This window comes from Engystomops pustulosus, chromosome 9 (assembly GCF_040894005.1).
Source record: "Engystomops pustulosus chromosome 9, aEngPut4.maternal, whole genome shotgun sequence".
Classification (NCBI taxonomy): Eukaryota; Metazoa; Chordata; class Amphibia; order Anura; family Leptodactylidae; genus Engystomops; species Engystomops pustulosus.
This window is the reverse complement of record NC_092419.1, coordinates 14,107,525-14,124,698: the sequence shown is the minus strand read 5'-3', so window position 1 is coordinate 14,124,698 and position 17,174 is coordinate 14,107,525. Positions and strand designations below refer to the sequence as shown.

At 43.7% G+C, this 17,174-nt stretch overlaps 2 protein-coding genes across 2 annotated transcripts; both read left to right on the top strand.

The window, feature by feature from the left end:
• The first annotated feature begins 1,786 nt into the window (after positions 1-1,786).
• Positions 1,787-2,731, top strand: LOC140077593 (olfactory receptor 8A1-like). The gene has a single exon (XM_072124866.1). It carries the CDS (start codon positions 1,787-1,789, stop codon positions 2,729-2,731), a length of 945 nt encoding a protein of 314 aa, XP_071980967.1.
• A 6,127-nt stretch (positions 2,732-8,858) lies between these two features.
• Positions 8,859-9,791, top strand: LOC140077591 (olfactory receptor 8D1-like). Its single transcript, XM_072124864.1, has one exon. It carries the CDS (start codon positions 8,859-8,861, stop codon positions 9,789-9,791), a length of 933 nt encoding a protein of 310 aa, XP_071980965.1.
• The last annotated feature ends 7,383 nt before the right edge of the window (positions 9,792-17,174 follow it).

The window sequence follows — 17,174 nt, the reverse complement described above, 5'->3', positions numbered from 1 at the left end:
TTCCACGGTTTTCCGAATCCGGCGTGTTGTCCGACTTCCACGCCACCCCAATATCTGACGCATGAAAGCTAGCGCCGTTGCGCCACAATCCGATCGCGTGCGCTAAAATCCCGGGGCAATTCGCCGAAATCGGAAATATACGGGAGACCCGACGAAAGTGCGGCATTCGGACCCGTAATAAATGAGCCCCATTGTATTCTACAAGAATTGTAAGGAGCTGGAATATTCCACAGAAAGTACAAAGGATGACTTCAATACTTTTACAATAAAACCTAAATTGTAAATTAAAAAGATCATATTATACCAAAAAAACCTGGAAATTGCCTTATCACTGTTGACACCTTCATGCAAAGCCTAACCTCTTGTACATACAATGCATAGAAAATATATATTTTTGGACCAGCCTTAAAGGTCAACTACAATCATATATACTGATGGTAGATCTCGCAAACTAGCTTGTTTTTTCTTTTGGGGGATGACCTCATTTTTGTTATCTCTCGCTATATCAAAATTCTTTAAAAAAAAAAAATTATATATGAGCCAGATCCACTCCGGGCTAAGTCACCCAATCGGCTCTCGGCTCCACCCCCTGAAAATATATGCCGCCCCCACCACGTTCATGGCAGCCTGGCCCCGCCCACCGATCAGCTGACATCACGATTGGTGGGCAGGACCAGGCAGCGATGGTGGAGCCCAGAGGCACTTGAGTTACTATATTTTTCTAAAGTTTTTTTTAAAGAATGATGATTTTCCAGGAGATAACAAAACTTGACAGATGACAGACTTAACAGGTAAGTTTAGGACATCAAGCGTCAGTAAATCTGATGGTAGATGTCCTTTAAGGCCTTGTATGCACAACACATCTTTTCTTTGCAGGTCAGATGAAGACACCGACCTGAAGAGTCTACCATAGGCAAAAAGGTCCTACAGGACTATCGTACCATCAAAATAAGGGAAAAGTCTATCTTCATATAGGCATCATTAACCATCAAAAAAACTTGTAGGCTTCTCAAGGGACATCATTAATTTTAATGAGCAAGATCCTGGCATATATAAAAGTGACAGACGTCGCAGATTGCATTTGAAATGACATATTGTAATATCCAGGCCGATATATTAATTTCCATCTCTGTGAGAGAAAAATACTCGTGTAATGAGAATGGACATGAGCCACTTGAGCAGGAAAAAATCAGATCCATCCATGTTAGGTTTGTAGGATCCTCTGATGGGCCCCACAATTTGCTCCTAAACAATGCAGCTGTTTTACTTCATTATTATTACACATGGACTGTAGACCTTCTGTGGTTGTGGTTTGGTTTCCCAGGGTATGTTGGTCGACGATCAACTTTGAGGTCAGTTTGGTAAACCGGTTCATCAAAACTTCACGAGGTGGTTGTGTTTTTCTAGACTTCTCCTTTGTAAGTTCAAGGAAGGCAAGAAAAAGTACAAGATCTACCAATTATGGACCTGATGTAAGTATTTTTCTTCTACATTATAAGCTATTTACAATAAAACCAAGCAATAAGCAAGTAGGTTGGTGACGCCACAAGGTAAGGAGATGCAAGACCAATAGTCTTTCATCGATTCAAGAACTTTTGGCCATCACTTCTTCTCAATCAGTTCTAGTGACTTGTCTTGTTTAATTCTACTACTGGTGGTGTTGAGTGCTAGGGGGTAGTGCTTTTGGTCTTTGGACAGTGTTCTAAAACATTGTCCATGGTTTTCAACTCACATTGTACCTATTTGTTTTTGCCGATTTTACAGGTTGCTAAACGTGGCCCTAAAAATGAACTCAAGCCAAACGGCCGTCAAATATTTCATTGTTAAAGGTATATCAGATGTTCCAGAGATGCAGGTTCCAATCTTTATACTCGTACTGGCAATATATCTCATCACACTTGGTGGCAACTTGACCATACTTCTGTTGATCTGCCTGGACCACCATCTCCACAATCCCATGTACTTCTTTCTAGGCAACCTATCAGTCGTGGACATCTGTTGCTCCACCATCACTCTTCATAGAATACTTCTAAGCTTCCTTACAGGAAATAAAACCATCTCCGTAACTGAGTGTATGGTACAGACGTATATGTTTGGTTCCTTGGCTGGTCATGAGTTGTTTATATTAACAGTCATGAGCTTTGACCGATATGTCGCAGTCTGTAAACCCCTGAACTACCATATGACCATGAACCAAAGGGTATGTGGTTTTTTGGCTTCATTTTGCTGGGTGTTGGGTTTCGCACAAACAATTTCCCTTGTTGGGATACTCTCTAGTTATGAATGCTACACGTCAATCGAAATTGATCACTTTTTCTGTGACATAGTCCCTATGATGAAAATGACATGTAGTGACACCTCTGTTTTGGAAAAGTTGTTCTTCATCCAAGGCCTCTTCCTTCTAACCATTGCTCCATTTGTCTTAACCTTCGTGCCTTATATCTTCATCATTGTCGCCATATTGAAGATTCATACCAGCTCTGGCCGACGTAAAGCCTTCTACACGTGTTCCTCACATCTCGCGGTTGTTGTGTTACTGTATACTACACTAGCGAATCAATATCTTGCTCCAAACTCCATTAGCAGCTTGAGCTTGAAGAAACTTTTTGCTTTGTTCAACACAGCTGTTGTCCCCATGCTCAATCCGCTGATCTATAGCCTAAAGAACAAGGATGTTAAAGAGGCGATGAGGAGAAAGTTTTTTACCTCCTGTAGGCACGCAAGTTTGTAGATTTCTGGAATTTTGGAAAATAACATGAAAGTGTGTTAAAAGCATGGACAAAACATAGACTTTCCCCGTCTCCATACCATATTGTTAAGATGGTGATTAGGGATCAGTGGACACGTCCCGCAATGTTCAGGTCCATGCCAAACATTGCCGGTTTGGATTCCTGGAACCCGAATTACAGCAAGAGGTCTGATTTCAGGTCCAGCATTCAGCTTCTACCTCATGGCGGTGGAATTTCTGTGCTGGCGGCACATGTGCATGCCCTGACCAGAACTAAACTTTAAGGATCGGAAGTGGCAGAACTCAGCCGGAAAGGGTCAACTTATACCTATGATTTTTCTCTTCTGTTTCAATAGTTTTTATTGAAAATTATTGCAATAAGACACCCAGTATCATGGTTACAGACCAAAGAATTACCGTACAACATTTTTCAATTACCATGTATGTCATATATAAGTAATGAAGAAAATCCAAAAAGTATATGTGTGGGTGCTGGTTGTCGATTTTCTCATATATCCACTACAGACAGTCCCCTGGGTTACGTACAAGATAGGTTCCTTGGGTTTGTACTTAAGTTGAATTTGTATGTAAGTCAGAACTGTATACTTTATAATTGTAGCTCCAGACAAAATTTTTTGCTGTAATGGGACCAAGGATTATCAATAAAGCTTCATTACAGACACCTTACAGCTGATCATTGCAGCCTGGGACTATAGTAACATCCAGAGAGCTTCACCAGAGGTCATAGAGTGGCAGAGGGGTCCGTCTGTAACTAGGGGTCGTCTGTAAGTCGGGTGTCCTTAACTGGGGGACCGCCTGTATACATATTCTATATATAATAAATAAACAAACAATAAACTAGAACTAACAACATAGCAGAAGAGGAAGACCTAATTATTTATGGAGATCAATCATATGAAATAGTTAGCACTGGTGTCTGGATAGAGAGAATTTAGGTTAAGTAAAGTTGACAGCCGGGTAGAAGAGGACAATACTTTAAAGGGGACTTGGGCTTTTAACAAGCCATAAGCCAAGGCTACACCCCTTCAATTGATGGCCATCTCAATCAACTTCACCATACACTTGTTCTGCCAGACAGTACATGTGTCCTCCATTAAAAGTTGGGAGAAAGTTGGATTGGGCCGAGGGTTGGGCAGGTGAAATTCATATGTTTGATCCTTATCTATCCAATAGCAGATAGCGTAGGGGGAGGTGTGAGGACCCCTCATACATTGAGCCCCAAGATCGCCGGATTTGGCAGTTAAACATCTAATATGTCCAACCAACTTAAAATGTACTGTAAATTAATGGGGCAGATTTACTTACCCGGTCTATTCGCGATCCAGCGGCGCGTTCTCTGCGGTGGATTCAGGTCCGGCTGGGATTCACTAAGGTAGTTCCTCCGATGTTCACCAAGTGGCGCTGCTGCTCTGAAGTCCGCCGAGGCCCGCCGGAATGCATTGAAGTTCACCGGCCTATACCTGGTGAAAGTAAGCGCGAGTCCCGTGACACTTTTTTTTTTTAAATGCGGCGGTTTTTCTGAATCCGTCGGGTTTTCATTCGGCCACGGCCCCGAATTCCGTCGCGTGCATGCCAGCGCCAATGCACCACAATCCGATCAAGTGCTCCAAAATCCCGGGGCAATTCAGGGGAAATCGGCGCAAATCGGAAATATTCGGGTAACACGTCGGGAAAACGTGAATCGGGCCCTTAGTAAATGACCCCCAATGTGTTGATTTTTCATTCTTCTTTTTCTGCAATATGTGAAAAACTGTTTTTCTGGCCATTTGGATTCATTTTTTTGTCTGTCATCTAAATGTATTAGTGCTAAGAGTGTAAGAGTCGTATGAGGCTTTTAGCTGTTTACTTTGTACTATTATTCACTTTTGTTATTTTTTATATTTTGCTTAATAAATATTACGTATTCTTCTAAAAATCTTTTTGTTTTGTTTTTTTTTAAGAAGAAAAACATAAATCTGTAAATTGAATTTGCTACTTACATGTAAAAGGAGTGTTTCATGAGAACAAGCCTTGTCCATGTAATCCACCATCTTCTCTATAAACCTTGTCTTTTCGATTTCAAGGTCAGTGAGTGCTAAAAAAAATGTAGCAAACCCAAAGTTTACATAATTGCTAGGTGCCCATTGGCACGGCCAAGCTGATGGCTCTCACCTGACCCAAATCATTTTTTTTTCTGGATGTCTCAGTTACACTAGAAGACTGGAAAACCAGGGTCTTCTATGTTACAAAATATACACAAAAATAAGCTTAAATCATTATACACATACAGTATTTTTTGTACTATAAGACTCTTCGAATATTGAATCTTGAAAAAAGGGAAAAATATATTTGATACCAATAAAAATTTACTTCTGGTTACCCACAAGCAAAGCTCTTAAACACTCATTCACACACAGCTCTGCTACATCCATCCACACACAGCCCTACTACATCCATTCACACAGAGCTCTGCTACATTAATTCACACACAGCACTGCTTCATCCATTCACACACAGCTCTGCTACATCTATTTACTCACACACAGCTCTGCTACATCAATTCACACACATCACTGCTTCATCCATTCACACACGGCTCTGCTACATCCATTCACACACAGCTCTGCTACATTGATTCACACACAGCTCTGCTACATCCAACCACACACAGCTCTGCTACATTCACACACAGCTCTGCTACATCAATTCACACACAGCACTGCTTCATCCATTCACACACAGCTCTGCTACATCAATGCACACACAGCACTGCTTCATCTATCCACACACAGCTCTGCTACATCCATTTACTCACACACAGCTCTGCTACATCAATTCACACACACAGCCCCTGCTACATTGATTCACACACAGCTCTGCTACATCACTTCACACACACAGCTCTGCTACATCACTTCACACACACAGCTACATTGATTCACTCAAATTGGTCATTACACAAGAGGGAACCAGCTTTAATACATTTTATTTAGCTGTTTATACCCTTTACTAACCAAAGCTAAGATTGAAAACAGGTCTATGAAATATATTATTAAGCAGCCACATGTGTAAAGACAACAGGGCTGCTTAGCCAGTTATGGGGTTTAAGTTGTTTCGGGCCTACTAACTACTTATACATAGGAAAGTTCACTATAAGTTACCACTATAAGGTCCTCTGATCACCTGCAGGCCACTGCACTAGGAAGCAAACAACTTCAGTTGTTTGGGGTGTTAGGTGGGAGAGGACAGAGAGGAATGTTGCAGTAGTCCAATTGGGAGATGATGAGGTCATGGTCTGGAATGAAAGCTAGATATGTTCTTGAGATAGGTTTTCGTGAGAGCCTGGATGTGCGGCTTAAAAAATAAGGTAGAGGTAGAGTCAAAGGTAGAAGACAATCGGCAAGAATCGGCAAGAGTGTGGATCCATGGATGTGACGGTTAGGTCTGGTGGGAGGGATGTGTTAGGTGGAGGAAAGATTCTGGCCCACATTTATCTAAAATAGTGCAAACTGCAGTGTGCTACAGAGTCATGAAATGTGGCGCAGGCTCATCATGAATCCGTTGCCCTCTGCACTGCTCCGTAAGAATGCACCAATTCTTTTTGGTGCACCTCTAACATAGGTCGTGTGTCACACTTCTGTCAGACACTGCTTGATAAATGTGACGCACGGTCCGACCGAGCAGCGGAACGCCCCTTTCAGTGCAGAATAGAGCAGCCGGGTCAGAAATGTGTCCCGGTCACTTCTTAAATAGATGTGCAAGCAGTTTGCAGTCAGACAGAAAAGGCTTTAAAGCGGTTATCCGAGAGTAGCAATAAATTAGGGCGGGGCTTTTTGAATAAAAAATAAACATGTACTCGGCTCCTCCATCGCTCCTGATGTCCTGCGCTGCGGTCTCTCTGATCCGTGGCCCTGTTTGTTTACAGTGGGACGGAGGCTTAACTGGGAGAGCTTCCGGACGGCGAGCCACCCCCATCCATCACTATAACCCAGCGTCTACAATGCTGACAAATAGTGGCCGGCCGGCTCTGGCAGCCGGAAGCTCCCCGAGCACGGCTTCCATACCTCTTTAAACAAACAGGGGCACGGATTAGACAGTCCGCATCACGGGACATCAGGAGAGATGGAGGTGAGTACACGTTTATTTTTAAAAGCCCACCCAGCCCCTCCCTTATTTATTGCTACTCTCAGATAACCCCTGGGCAAGTGAGTTCCATTTTGTCCATGTTAAGTTTTAGAAAGTGGAAAGGTCAGCAGGATATGATACTATAAAACTCAGGATACAGATCTGCGTGTAATCAGCATAATAGTGGTATTGAAAGCCATAGAACCTAATGTGCTTTCCTAGGCCAGAGTTATCGATGGAGAAGAGTAGGGGTCTTAGGCGAGAGTCTTCTGGGTCAGCAACAGAGAGGGAGCATAATGAAGAGAAGGTATGTGAGTGATGGACAGTGAAGTTCTGAAGGACCAGATCTGTGGTCTCAAGCAATTGTAGCAGGAGAGAATGGTCAACATGCAGAGGATAAGTCAAGAAGAACAAGAGTAGAGTAGAGGTGTTTGGCCTTTGCAGACAGTAAATCAGTAGAGTCTTTGGTCAAGGCAGTCTACGTAAAGGGAGAAACCATAAACCAGATTGTAATTGGATGGAGTTGGAGGAAAGGTAAGAGGATAGTTCTAGGTGGACATGTTGTTCCAGGAATTTTGTAGCAAATGGAAGTAATAAGAGAGGGATATCAGTATCAGGATTATGAACATGTAATAATGTAACAAGATTAATGAGTCGCAAAGGAGACGGCAAGAGCAAAGGGACTAATTAGTGGGAAAGAGAAGAGGTATAAAGCTCCGAAGATCCCAGGTCTCACTGTCACATGGTTACTGCATGGAATTTCATTATAATTATTCAAAGTTTTAATTTGCCTTCACTAAACCATTTGATGTATAGCAATAATCAACGAGACCATGTTTTGGGGCAATATTACTGTAACATGTAACCTAATGGCTCTTATTTTAATCTTTATGAGCATGACCACCAACGTTTCTGCTTATTTAAGTTTTTGGGTCTTTTTTATGAACATATAACAGTGAAGGACTCTCCAGGGGATAAGGTAAATATATTATGAATGTATCTAATAACTTAGGACCATGCTCACAGGAGTGACGTGATTCTATTAGTAACTTTTCTCTATAAAGTCGTTGTCAAATCTGGTCTTCAAGGTAATTTCGGAAACCGATAACTTAGCCACTATTTTATGTCTCTCCTAATTTCTATTGATAACTCTTGTGCATCATGATATAAAATAAAACAATGTTTGATGTACACCTGACCCGTGAAGATGGAAGATGGACCTCACAATAATTTCCAAAAGTGGGTCTGAGAAGCCTAGCGTGTATCTAAGTCTAAGAAGTCCAGTAGAACCAGATAGAACATCAAAAAATTCATCATTGGACCAGTGTTACTGCATTGACTTTCGAATTTCTCCAAAGTCATTGGTCTCTAATGCACCGTTCTATATTTCTGACAAATACATTGCGTACAAAACAACTGCTGACCATATAGAAATGTTAGAAGGATCCAATTCATAAAAGGGCATCCAGGATGTTACCCAAAATCTGATGTTTAGATGAAAGAGGATCCCTCATGTTTTATAGTATTTTACAGTAATCCGGCATCAACTTGTCGCCTTTTACCCTACTTAACCAAATAAAGGTTCTACCGATATTTCATGGTCAAGGAGATTTGACTTGAGATATTTGATATCCTAATGGGTTTTTGGCAAACAGTAGCCTACATATTTTTGGTTTCAATCCTACACTATATTTTACATTTTTGACATCTAGTGTTTGATGTGAATTTTAGTTTTAGCTCTTGGTTGCCTCTATAACTAGAGTCATTCTCGAATAGAGTTTTTTTTTGCTCTATCTCCAGATAGGCTTAAACCTAAAGAATCCATTGCCTATTATTGAACAATTTCATATCCAAGGGGAATTTACCACCCATGGATTATTCAGTTGTCATCAGGACCATCTAGATAGTTTGAAAATGTTTAGCATGTATTCTCGATTCTAATAATGATATATCTTTGGGCTTCCAGGAATTCTAAATGGATACAAAAATGAGGCAAAATCATACAATGGTCACATATTTCATCATAAAGGGAATATCCGATGTTCCTGCTCTCCAGGCTCCAATATTTGTTCTGGTTCTACTCATTTATCTCGTTGTACTTGTTGGGAATATGACTCTTTTTCTCCTGGTTTGCCTTGACCCTCATCTTCACACTCCTATGTATTTTTTCCTGGCCAACATGTCCATAGCAGATATGACGTCCTCCACTATCACCCTACATAAGATCCTTCTAACCTTCATCACTGGAGATAACACTATGCTCTATGTGGCCTGTATGGTACAATTCTATACATATGCGTCCTTCTCAGGCCATGGACTCTTTATCTTGACCGCCATGAGTTATGACCGATATGTGGCTATCTGTAGGCCCCTGAATTATCGCTCCATAATGAACCTGAAGATATGTCTTCTTTTGGTCTCATTTTGTTGGATTTTTGGTTTTATTCAAGTCGTTCCTTATATGTGGTTAATATCCAAGATCTCTTGTTATGCCACCAACGACATTGACCACTTCTTCTGTGACCTTGTCCCCCTTATAAATATTTCCTGCAGTGACGTCACATTACTGGTAAGACTTGCCAACATCCAAGGATTGATTATTTATGCCCTTACGCCGTTTTTTCTCATTTTAACATCCTATATTTTTATAATCAAAGCTATTATGAAGATACGTTCCAGTATCGGGAGAAGGAAGATCTTCTACACGTGTTCCTCACACCTTGCATTAATTGTGTTGCTCTACATGACTCTCATTTCACAATATATGGTGCCCAGTAACAGTCTAGGCTCAAAAAAACTCTTTTCTTTATTTAATACAGCCGTTGTCCCGGTGCTTAACCCACTGATTTATAGTTTGAAGAATAAAGATGTTAAGTCGGCGTTTAGACGAGGGCTGGAGAAGTGGAAAGCCGATACTTGCTTCTGTAGAAATCATTGATCTCAATTTGCAAAATGTACATTTTTTTTTAACAAAGGAACTTAACAACAGTTCTAAAGATTTTTAAAAGATTTTTTTAAAAGCTGTCCACATCCTGTTATCCAGGACATCGACCAAATTCCCAATGATGTCCTTCTGTATTCTTGGAGATTTAACATAAAGCAAATTAAAGGACATTTACTATGCATTGTGAACCAAACATACCTTGAGAATGCTGTAGCTCCACTGATGCAGAAACATATCTTGTAATCCCTGAACTGAGTGGTTTTGCTCATAAAACTGTTTTAAAATTTAGGACCTCGGGAAAGCTGGGCGCCCTGGCTGCCCATACATAAACACATTACTTCAGGATACTTCAGATACACAGGAGTTGCCTGAACCGTCCAGACAGGACTAATCAACCTGTGCTGGATGTCTCGTACACAGAAGCTGGTGGATGGTGCAGTGATTGATTACTTCTGCCTGTCAGGGACAACACTTGTATTACCGTATTCTCGGCTTATGCTGGGTAGGACAAGGCTGGAGCAGTGCTTAATTAGGGTAATAGGAGAAGCGCCGGTGCAGCCAGAGGAGCGACAGAGCCTCATTATCATAATTATATAATTGTTTTTCAGCAAAACCACTCAGTTTAGGGATTGAACAAGATATGTTTCTGCATCAGTGGAGCTACAGCATTCTCAAGGTATGTTTGGTTCACAAAAACAAATGGTAGATTTACTTTAACTTACTACTGCATACAAATGACAACAAAATCAGGGGGGCGGAGAAGAGTCAAACTAGCGGGACTCCATCTTTTTGACTCCTTCGGTCCTCTAGTGCAAAGTTGAATCTCCCATAACATAGAAGGATTCTGTCCAGGCTGGTGGCAGTTTGTGGGCCTAGTTCCTCATGACAGGTTCCCCATTTATTTCTGCCTATCTCAAACCATGATGGGACACAACCCTCTTGCTTAAAGCACATTGCACTTATTACTTGATGGAAATGTAAAAAATTCCAAAACGACAGTTTATAAATAGTAAGAAGAATTTGTATTTTTAGATTCCAAGTCTGACTTTCTGGCTCTGTGACTATCTTTTTTTAAAAATTTTTAATTTTTTTATTTTTTTAATTATCGATACTCAAAATTTCCTTTCACTCTAACATCTAAATAAAATTTAACCCCTTGACGACCTGGCCCTTTTTTGTGTTTCCATTTCTCACTCCCCACCTTCAAAAATCTATAACTTTTTTTATTTTTCCATGACAGAGCTCTGTTATGGCATGTTTTCTGCATAACAAATTGCACTTCATAATATTCCATGCCGTGTACTGGGAAGCAGGAAAAAATTCCAAATACAGTGAAATTGGTGAAAAACTACATTTGCGCCATTTTCTTGTGGGCTTGGGTTTTACAGCTTTCATTGTGCTGGGGGTGGTGTCATTTTTTGTGACTTTTGATGGCATTTTCAATGCTACAATTTTAAGGACTATAAGGCCTTTTGATTAATTTTTTATTGAATTTTTGAATATTTTTCAAAATGGCTTTGGCCGCTATTTTCCATTACGGGGTTAAACGCTATGAAAAATGTATTATATTTTGATAGATCAGACATTTTGGGATGCAGTGATACCAAACATGTTTATGATTTTTACTGTTTATTTATCAGTTCTAGGGAAGGATTAATCTGGATTTTTAGCTTTTTTTATTATTATTTTTTTTAAATTTTCAATTTATTATTTTAACAATTTTTTAGACCCCCTAGGGTACTTTAACGCTAGGTTGTCTGATTGATCCTACCATATACGTACAAGATTCTGTAGGTTTGTTCTTAAGTTAAGTTTGTATGTAAGTTGGAACTGTATATTTTATAATTGTAACTCCAGACAAATTTTTTTTGGTCTCTGTGACAATTGGATTTAAAAAATATTGGATTGTCATAAGAACCAGGATTAACAATAAAGCTTAATTACAGGCACCTTTAATAACTGTTATAGCTGTTTATTGTAGCCTGGGGCTAAAGTACATTAAATTACCAATTAACAGAGGTCCGTTTGTAACTAGGGGTCGTCTGTAAGTCAGGTGTTTTTAAGTAGGGGACTGCCTGTGTATGGGGATTTTACACATCATTATTACAATGTGCAAATCACACATTGTAATTAGAGATGAGCGAACATACTCGTCCGAGCTTGATGCTCGATCGAGCATTAGTGTACTCGTAACTGCTCGTTGCTCGGACGAGTATTTCGCCCGCTCGAGAAAATGGCAGCTCCCGACGTTTTGCTTTTTGGCGGCCAGAAACAGAGCCAATCACAAGCCAGGAGACTCTGCACTCCACCCAGCATGACGTGGTACCCTTACACGTAGATAGCAGTGGTTGGCTGGCCAGATCAGGTGACCCTGGGATAGACTAGCCCCTGCCTGCGCTGCTCGGATCATTCTGTGTCTGGATGCCGCTAGGGAGAGAGCTGCTGCTGGTCAGGGAAAGCGTTAGGGTGTTCTATTAGCTTACTGTTAGGCAGGAGTGATTCTAAAAGAACCCAACAGCCCTTCTTAGGGCTACAATAACGTTATATTTTTTTTTTTATTTGCTTGTGGCTGGGCTTGCTGGCACTAGTAGTGCAGCTAGTACCATATTGTGAGGAATTAGCAGGGGGACTTGCTACCGTTGTGTTTAGCTCTTAGTGACACACATATCCACCTCAAACACCAAAGTGGGAAAATTTATTAGGGGTTTGAGTAGAATTAGGCACAGTCTGCCAGTTTCTTTTTATTTTACGTTTATTGTTTTAATAACTCAGTGTCATCTCATCTGGCATAGTAGTGTGCTGTAATACTTGGCTAGAAAATAGCCATAGGAGAATCCAAACGGCTTAATTACGCCTACAGTACCGTTATATATATTTGATTTCTGGTTGATCTGCTGGTGGCTGTCCTTGCTGCAGTGCATCTACTAGCAAATTGTGAGCAATTTGGAGTCAGACTTGCGACCACTGTGTTTTGCGCTTAGTGACGCACATATCCATCGCAAAGACCGAAGTGGGAAAATTTATTAGGGGCCGGGGTTGTATTTCAATTAGGCACAGTCTGCCATTTCCTTTTTTATTTTACGTTTATTTTTTTCATAACTCAGCGTCATCTCATCTGGCATAGCAGTGTGCTTTCATACTTGGCTAGAAAATAGCCATAGCAATAGGATAGCATCGTTTGGTTTTAAAAACTAAAAAACACAAAAAAAAAAAAAAAAAAAAGTTAAAAAAAAAATTCAAGTTATAACTCTCATTTTCAAAATGTTTAACCCGAGGGCTAGGGGTAGAGGACGAGGGCGGGGACGTGGGCGTCCAACTACTGCAGGGGTCAGAGGCCGTGGTCCTGGGCGGGGTGAGACACCACCTGCTTATGAGGGAGCAGGGGAATGCCGCAGAGCTACACTCCCTAGGTTCATGTCTGAAGTTACTGGGACTCGTGGTAGAGCACTGTTGAGGCCAGAACAGTGCGAACAGGTGATGTCGTGGATTGCCGACAATGCTTCGAGCAATTTGTCCACCAGTCAGTCTTCCACGCAGCCCACCCATGTCACCGAAATCGGCACTCCTCCAGCTCCTGCACCTCAGCCTCCTCCCCCCCAGTCTGCCCCCTCCCAGCAAAATTTGCCATTTGAACCGGCATACTCTGAGGAACTGTTTTCTGGACCATTCCCACAGTCACAAACCACTTGTCCGGTTGCTGATGAGCAATTTTCCGATGCCCAGGTTTTCCACCAGTCGCAGTCTGTGGGTGATGATGACCTTGTTGACGTACTGGAAGAAGTGTGTAAAGAGGTGTCCGACGATGAGGAGACACGGTTGTCAGACAGTGGGGAAGTTGTTCTCAGGGCAGGAAGTCCGAGGGGGGAAGCAGACTGAGGGATCGGAGGATGATGAGGTGACAGACCCAAGCTGGGTTGAGAGGCCGGGTGAACACAGTGCTTCTGAGACGGAGGAGAGTCCTCGACCAGAACAGGTTGGAAGAGGCAGTGGTGGGGCTAGACGGAGAGGCAGGGCCAGAGCTGGTGCATCAGCGCCAAATGTGTCAACTAGTGAAGCTCCCGTGGCGAGGGCTCCTGCGGCGAGGGCTAGATTTTCAGAAGTCTGGAGGTTCTTTAAGGAAACACCGGATGACCGACGGACTGTGGTGTGCCACATTTGCCAAACCAGGATCAGCAGGGGTTCCACCACTACTAGCTTAACTACCACCAGTATGCGCAGGCATATAAATGCTAAACACCCCACTCAGTGGCAACAAGCGCGTTCACCTCCGGCCGTGCACACCACTGCTCCTTCCCCTGTGTCAGCTGATAGTCAGCCCCCTGCCCAGGACCCTGCCACAAAAACCCCATCGTCGCCTCCACGATCCTCCACAGCATCCACCAGCGTTCAGCTCTCCATACCCCAGACGCTGGAGCGGAAACGCAAATATAGTGCAACCCACCCGCACGCCCAAGCCCTTAATGTGCACATCTCCAGATTGCTAAGCCTGGAGATGCTGCCCTATAGGCTAGTAGAGACCGAGGCCTTTCGCAGCCTCATGGCGGCGGCCGCCCCTCGGTATTCGGTCCCCAGCCGCCACTACTTTTCCCGATGTGCCGTCCCAGCCCTGCACCAGCACGTGTCAGACAACATAATCCGTGCCCTGACCAACGCCGTTTCTGACAAGGTCCACCTGACCACGGACACGTGGACGAGTGCTGCCGGGCAGGGCCACTATATATCGCTGACGGCACATTGGGTTAACTTGGTGGAGGCTGGGACCGAGTCTGACCCTGCGGCTGGTCATATACTGCCGACGCCGAGGATTGCGGGGCCTACCTCGGTCCAGGTGTTTCAGGCCTACTATGCCTCCTCCTCCTCCCACCCCTCCTCCACCTCCTCCTCCGAACGACCATCCGTGGGCATGGCGCCATCAGTCGGTAGCTCTAGGCACAGCAGCAGTGCCGTCGCTAAGCGACAGCAGGTGGTGCTGAAACTGCTGAGCCTAGGCGATAAAAGGCACACCGCCCAAGAACTATTACAGGGCATCACGGCGCAGACTGATCTGTGGCTGGCACCGCTGAACCTGAAGCCAGGCATGGTTGTGTGTGACAATGGCCGTAACCTGGTGGCGGCTCTGCAACTCGGCAGACTGACACATGTGCCATGCCTGGCCCATGTGTTAAATCTGATAGTTCAGCGTTTCCTCAAGACATACCCCAATCTGTCTGATTTGCTCACGAAGGTGCGCCGCATCTGTGCGCATTTCAGGAAGTCCAGCACAGATGCTGCCACTCTCAGGGCAGCGCAGCGCCGCCTCCAACTGCCCGCTCACCGACTGTTGTGCGACGTGCCCACGAGGTGGAATTCAACACTGACCATGTTATCCAGAGTTTACCAGCAGCGCCGAGCGATTGTAGACTGCCAGATGTCAACTTCCACCAGAACTGGTAGTTAGGTCAGTCAGCTTCCTCAAGTCTACAATGAGGAGTGGACGTGGATGTCTGATATCTGTCAGGTGCTGAGTAACTTTGAGGAGTCAACACAGATGGTCAGTGGCGATGCCGCCATCATCAGCCTCACCATCCCGCTGCTTGGCCTGTTGAAAAACTCTCTGGTCAGCATGAAGTCGGAAGCTTTGCGCTCCTCACAAGAGACAGGGGAAGAAGATTCCCTTGTTGATAGCCAAAGCACCCTTAGGTCTGTTTCTCAGCGCATATCGGAGGAGGTGGAGGTGGAGGAGGATGAGGAGGAAGAGGAGGAGAATGTTGGCGAGACACAAGAGGGGACCATTGTTGAGTCCTTCACTGTTGGGCAGAAGAAGAGGAATTGGAGGAGTTGGAGGAGGAGGAAATGGACAGTCAGGCCAGTGAGGGGAGCGAATTCTTACGCGTTGGTACTCTGGCGCATATGGCAGATTTCATGCTAGGCTGCCTATCCCGTGACCCTCGCGTTCAAAGAATTTATTCCAGCACCGATTACTGGGTGTTCACTCTCCTGGACCCATGGTACAAGTAAAATCTTTCCACTCTCATCCCTGGAGAGGAAAGGAGTGTGAGAATGCATGAATAACAGGAGGCCCTGGTGCACAAGCTGAAACAGTATTTCCCTTCTGACAGCGCTAGCGGCAGAGTGCATAGTTCTGCGGGACAAGTAGCGAGGGAGAGTAGGCGAGCAGGCAGCTTGTCCAGCACTGGCAAGGGTACGCTTTACAAGGCTTTTGCCAGCTTTATGTCACCCCAGCAAGACACTGTCACCTGTCCCCAGTCTCGGCAGAGTAGGGCTGATTTTTACAGAAAGATGGTGAGGGAGTACGTAGCTGACCATACCATCGTCCTAAATGATCACACAGCTCCCTACAACTACTGGGTTTCAAAGCTGGACATGTGGCACGAACTGGCGCTGTACGCCTTGGAGGTTCTTGCCTGCCCTGCCGCTAGCGTCTTGTCCGAGCGGGTTTTCAGTGCAGCTGGTGGCATCATCACCGATAAGCGTACACGCCTGTCGACTGACAGCGCTGACAGGCTGACGCTTATCAAGATGAATAAAGCCTGGATTTCTCCTAATTTCCAATCTCCAGCAGGTGAAGGAAGCTCAACCTGAATAATTTATCCACTCCTCCTCCTCCTCCTCATTTTCCTCCTTCTCCTGCTCTTTGTACAGTAAAGCAGAGGAAACTGGCTATTTTTTGACAGGGCCCACTGGCTCTACCTATAGTACTTTATGCATTTAATTTTTCTGGAGGGCCACCGACCCGGTCCTCTGTTTTAAACAATTTTTGGGAGTGCCACATACAGGCACTCAATCTATTCAATTTTTCTGGAGCTCCACCTACCTGCTCCTCTGGTTTAAAAACTTTTTTGGACTGCCACATACAGGCACTCAATCTATTCCATTTTTCTGGAGGGCCACCTACCTGCTCCTCTGGTTTAAAAACTTTTTTGGACTGCCACATACAGGCACTCAATCTATTCCATTTTTCTGGAGGGCCACCTACCTGCTCCTCTGGTTTGAAAACTTTTTTGGACTGCCACATACAGGCACTCAATCTATTCAATTTTTCTGGAGGGCCACCTACCTGCTCCTCTGGTTTAAAAACTTTTTTGGACTGCCACATACAGGCACTCAATCTATTCCATTTTTCTGGAGGGCCACCTACCTGCTCCTCTGGTTTAAAAACTTTTTTGGACTGCCACATACAAGCACTCAATCTATTCCATTTTTCTGGAGGGCCACCTACCTGCTCCTCTGGTTTGAAAAATTTTTTGGACTGCCACATACAGGCACTCAATCTATTCCATTTTTCTGGAGGGCCACCTACCTGCTCCTCTGGTTTGAAAAATTTTTTGGACTGCCACCTACAGGCACTATCCAAATTGAATTGTCTCCATAGCAGCC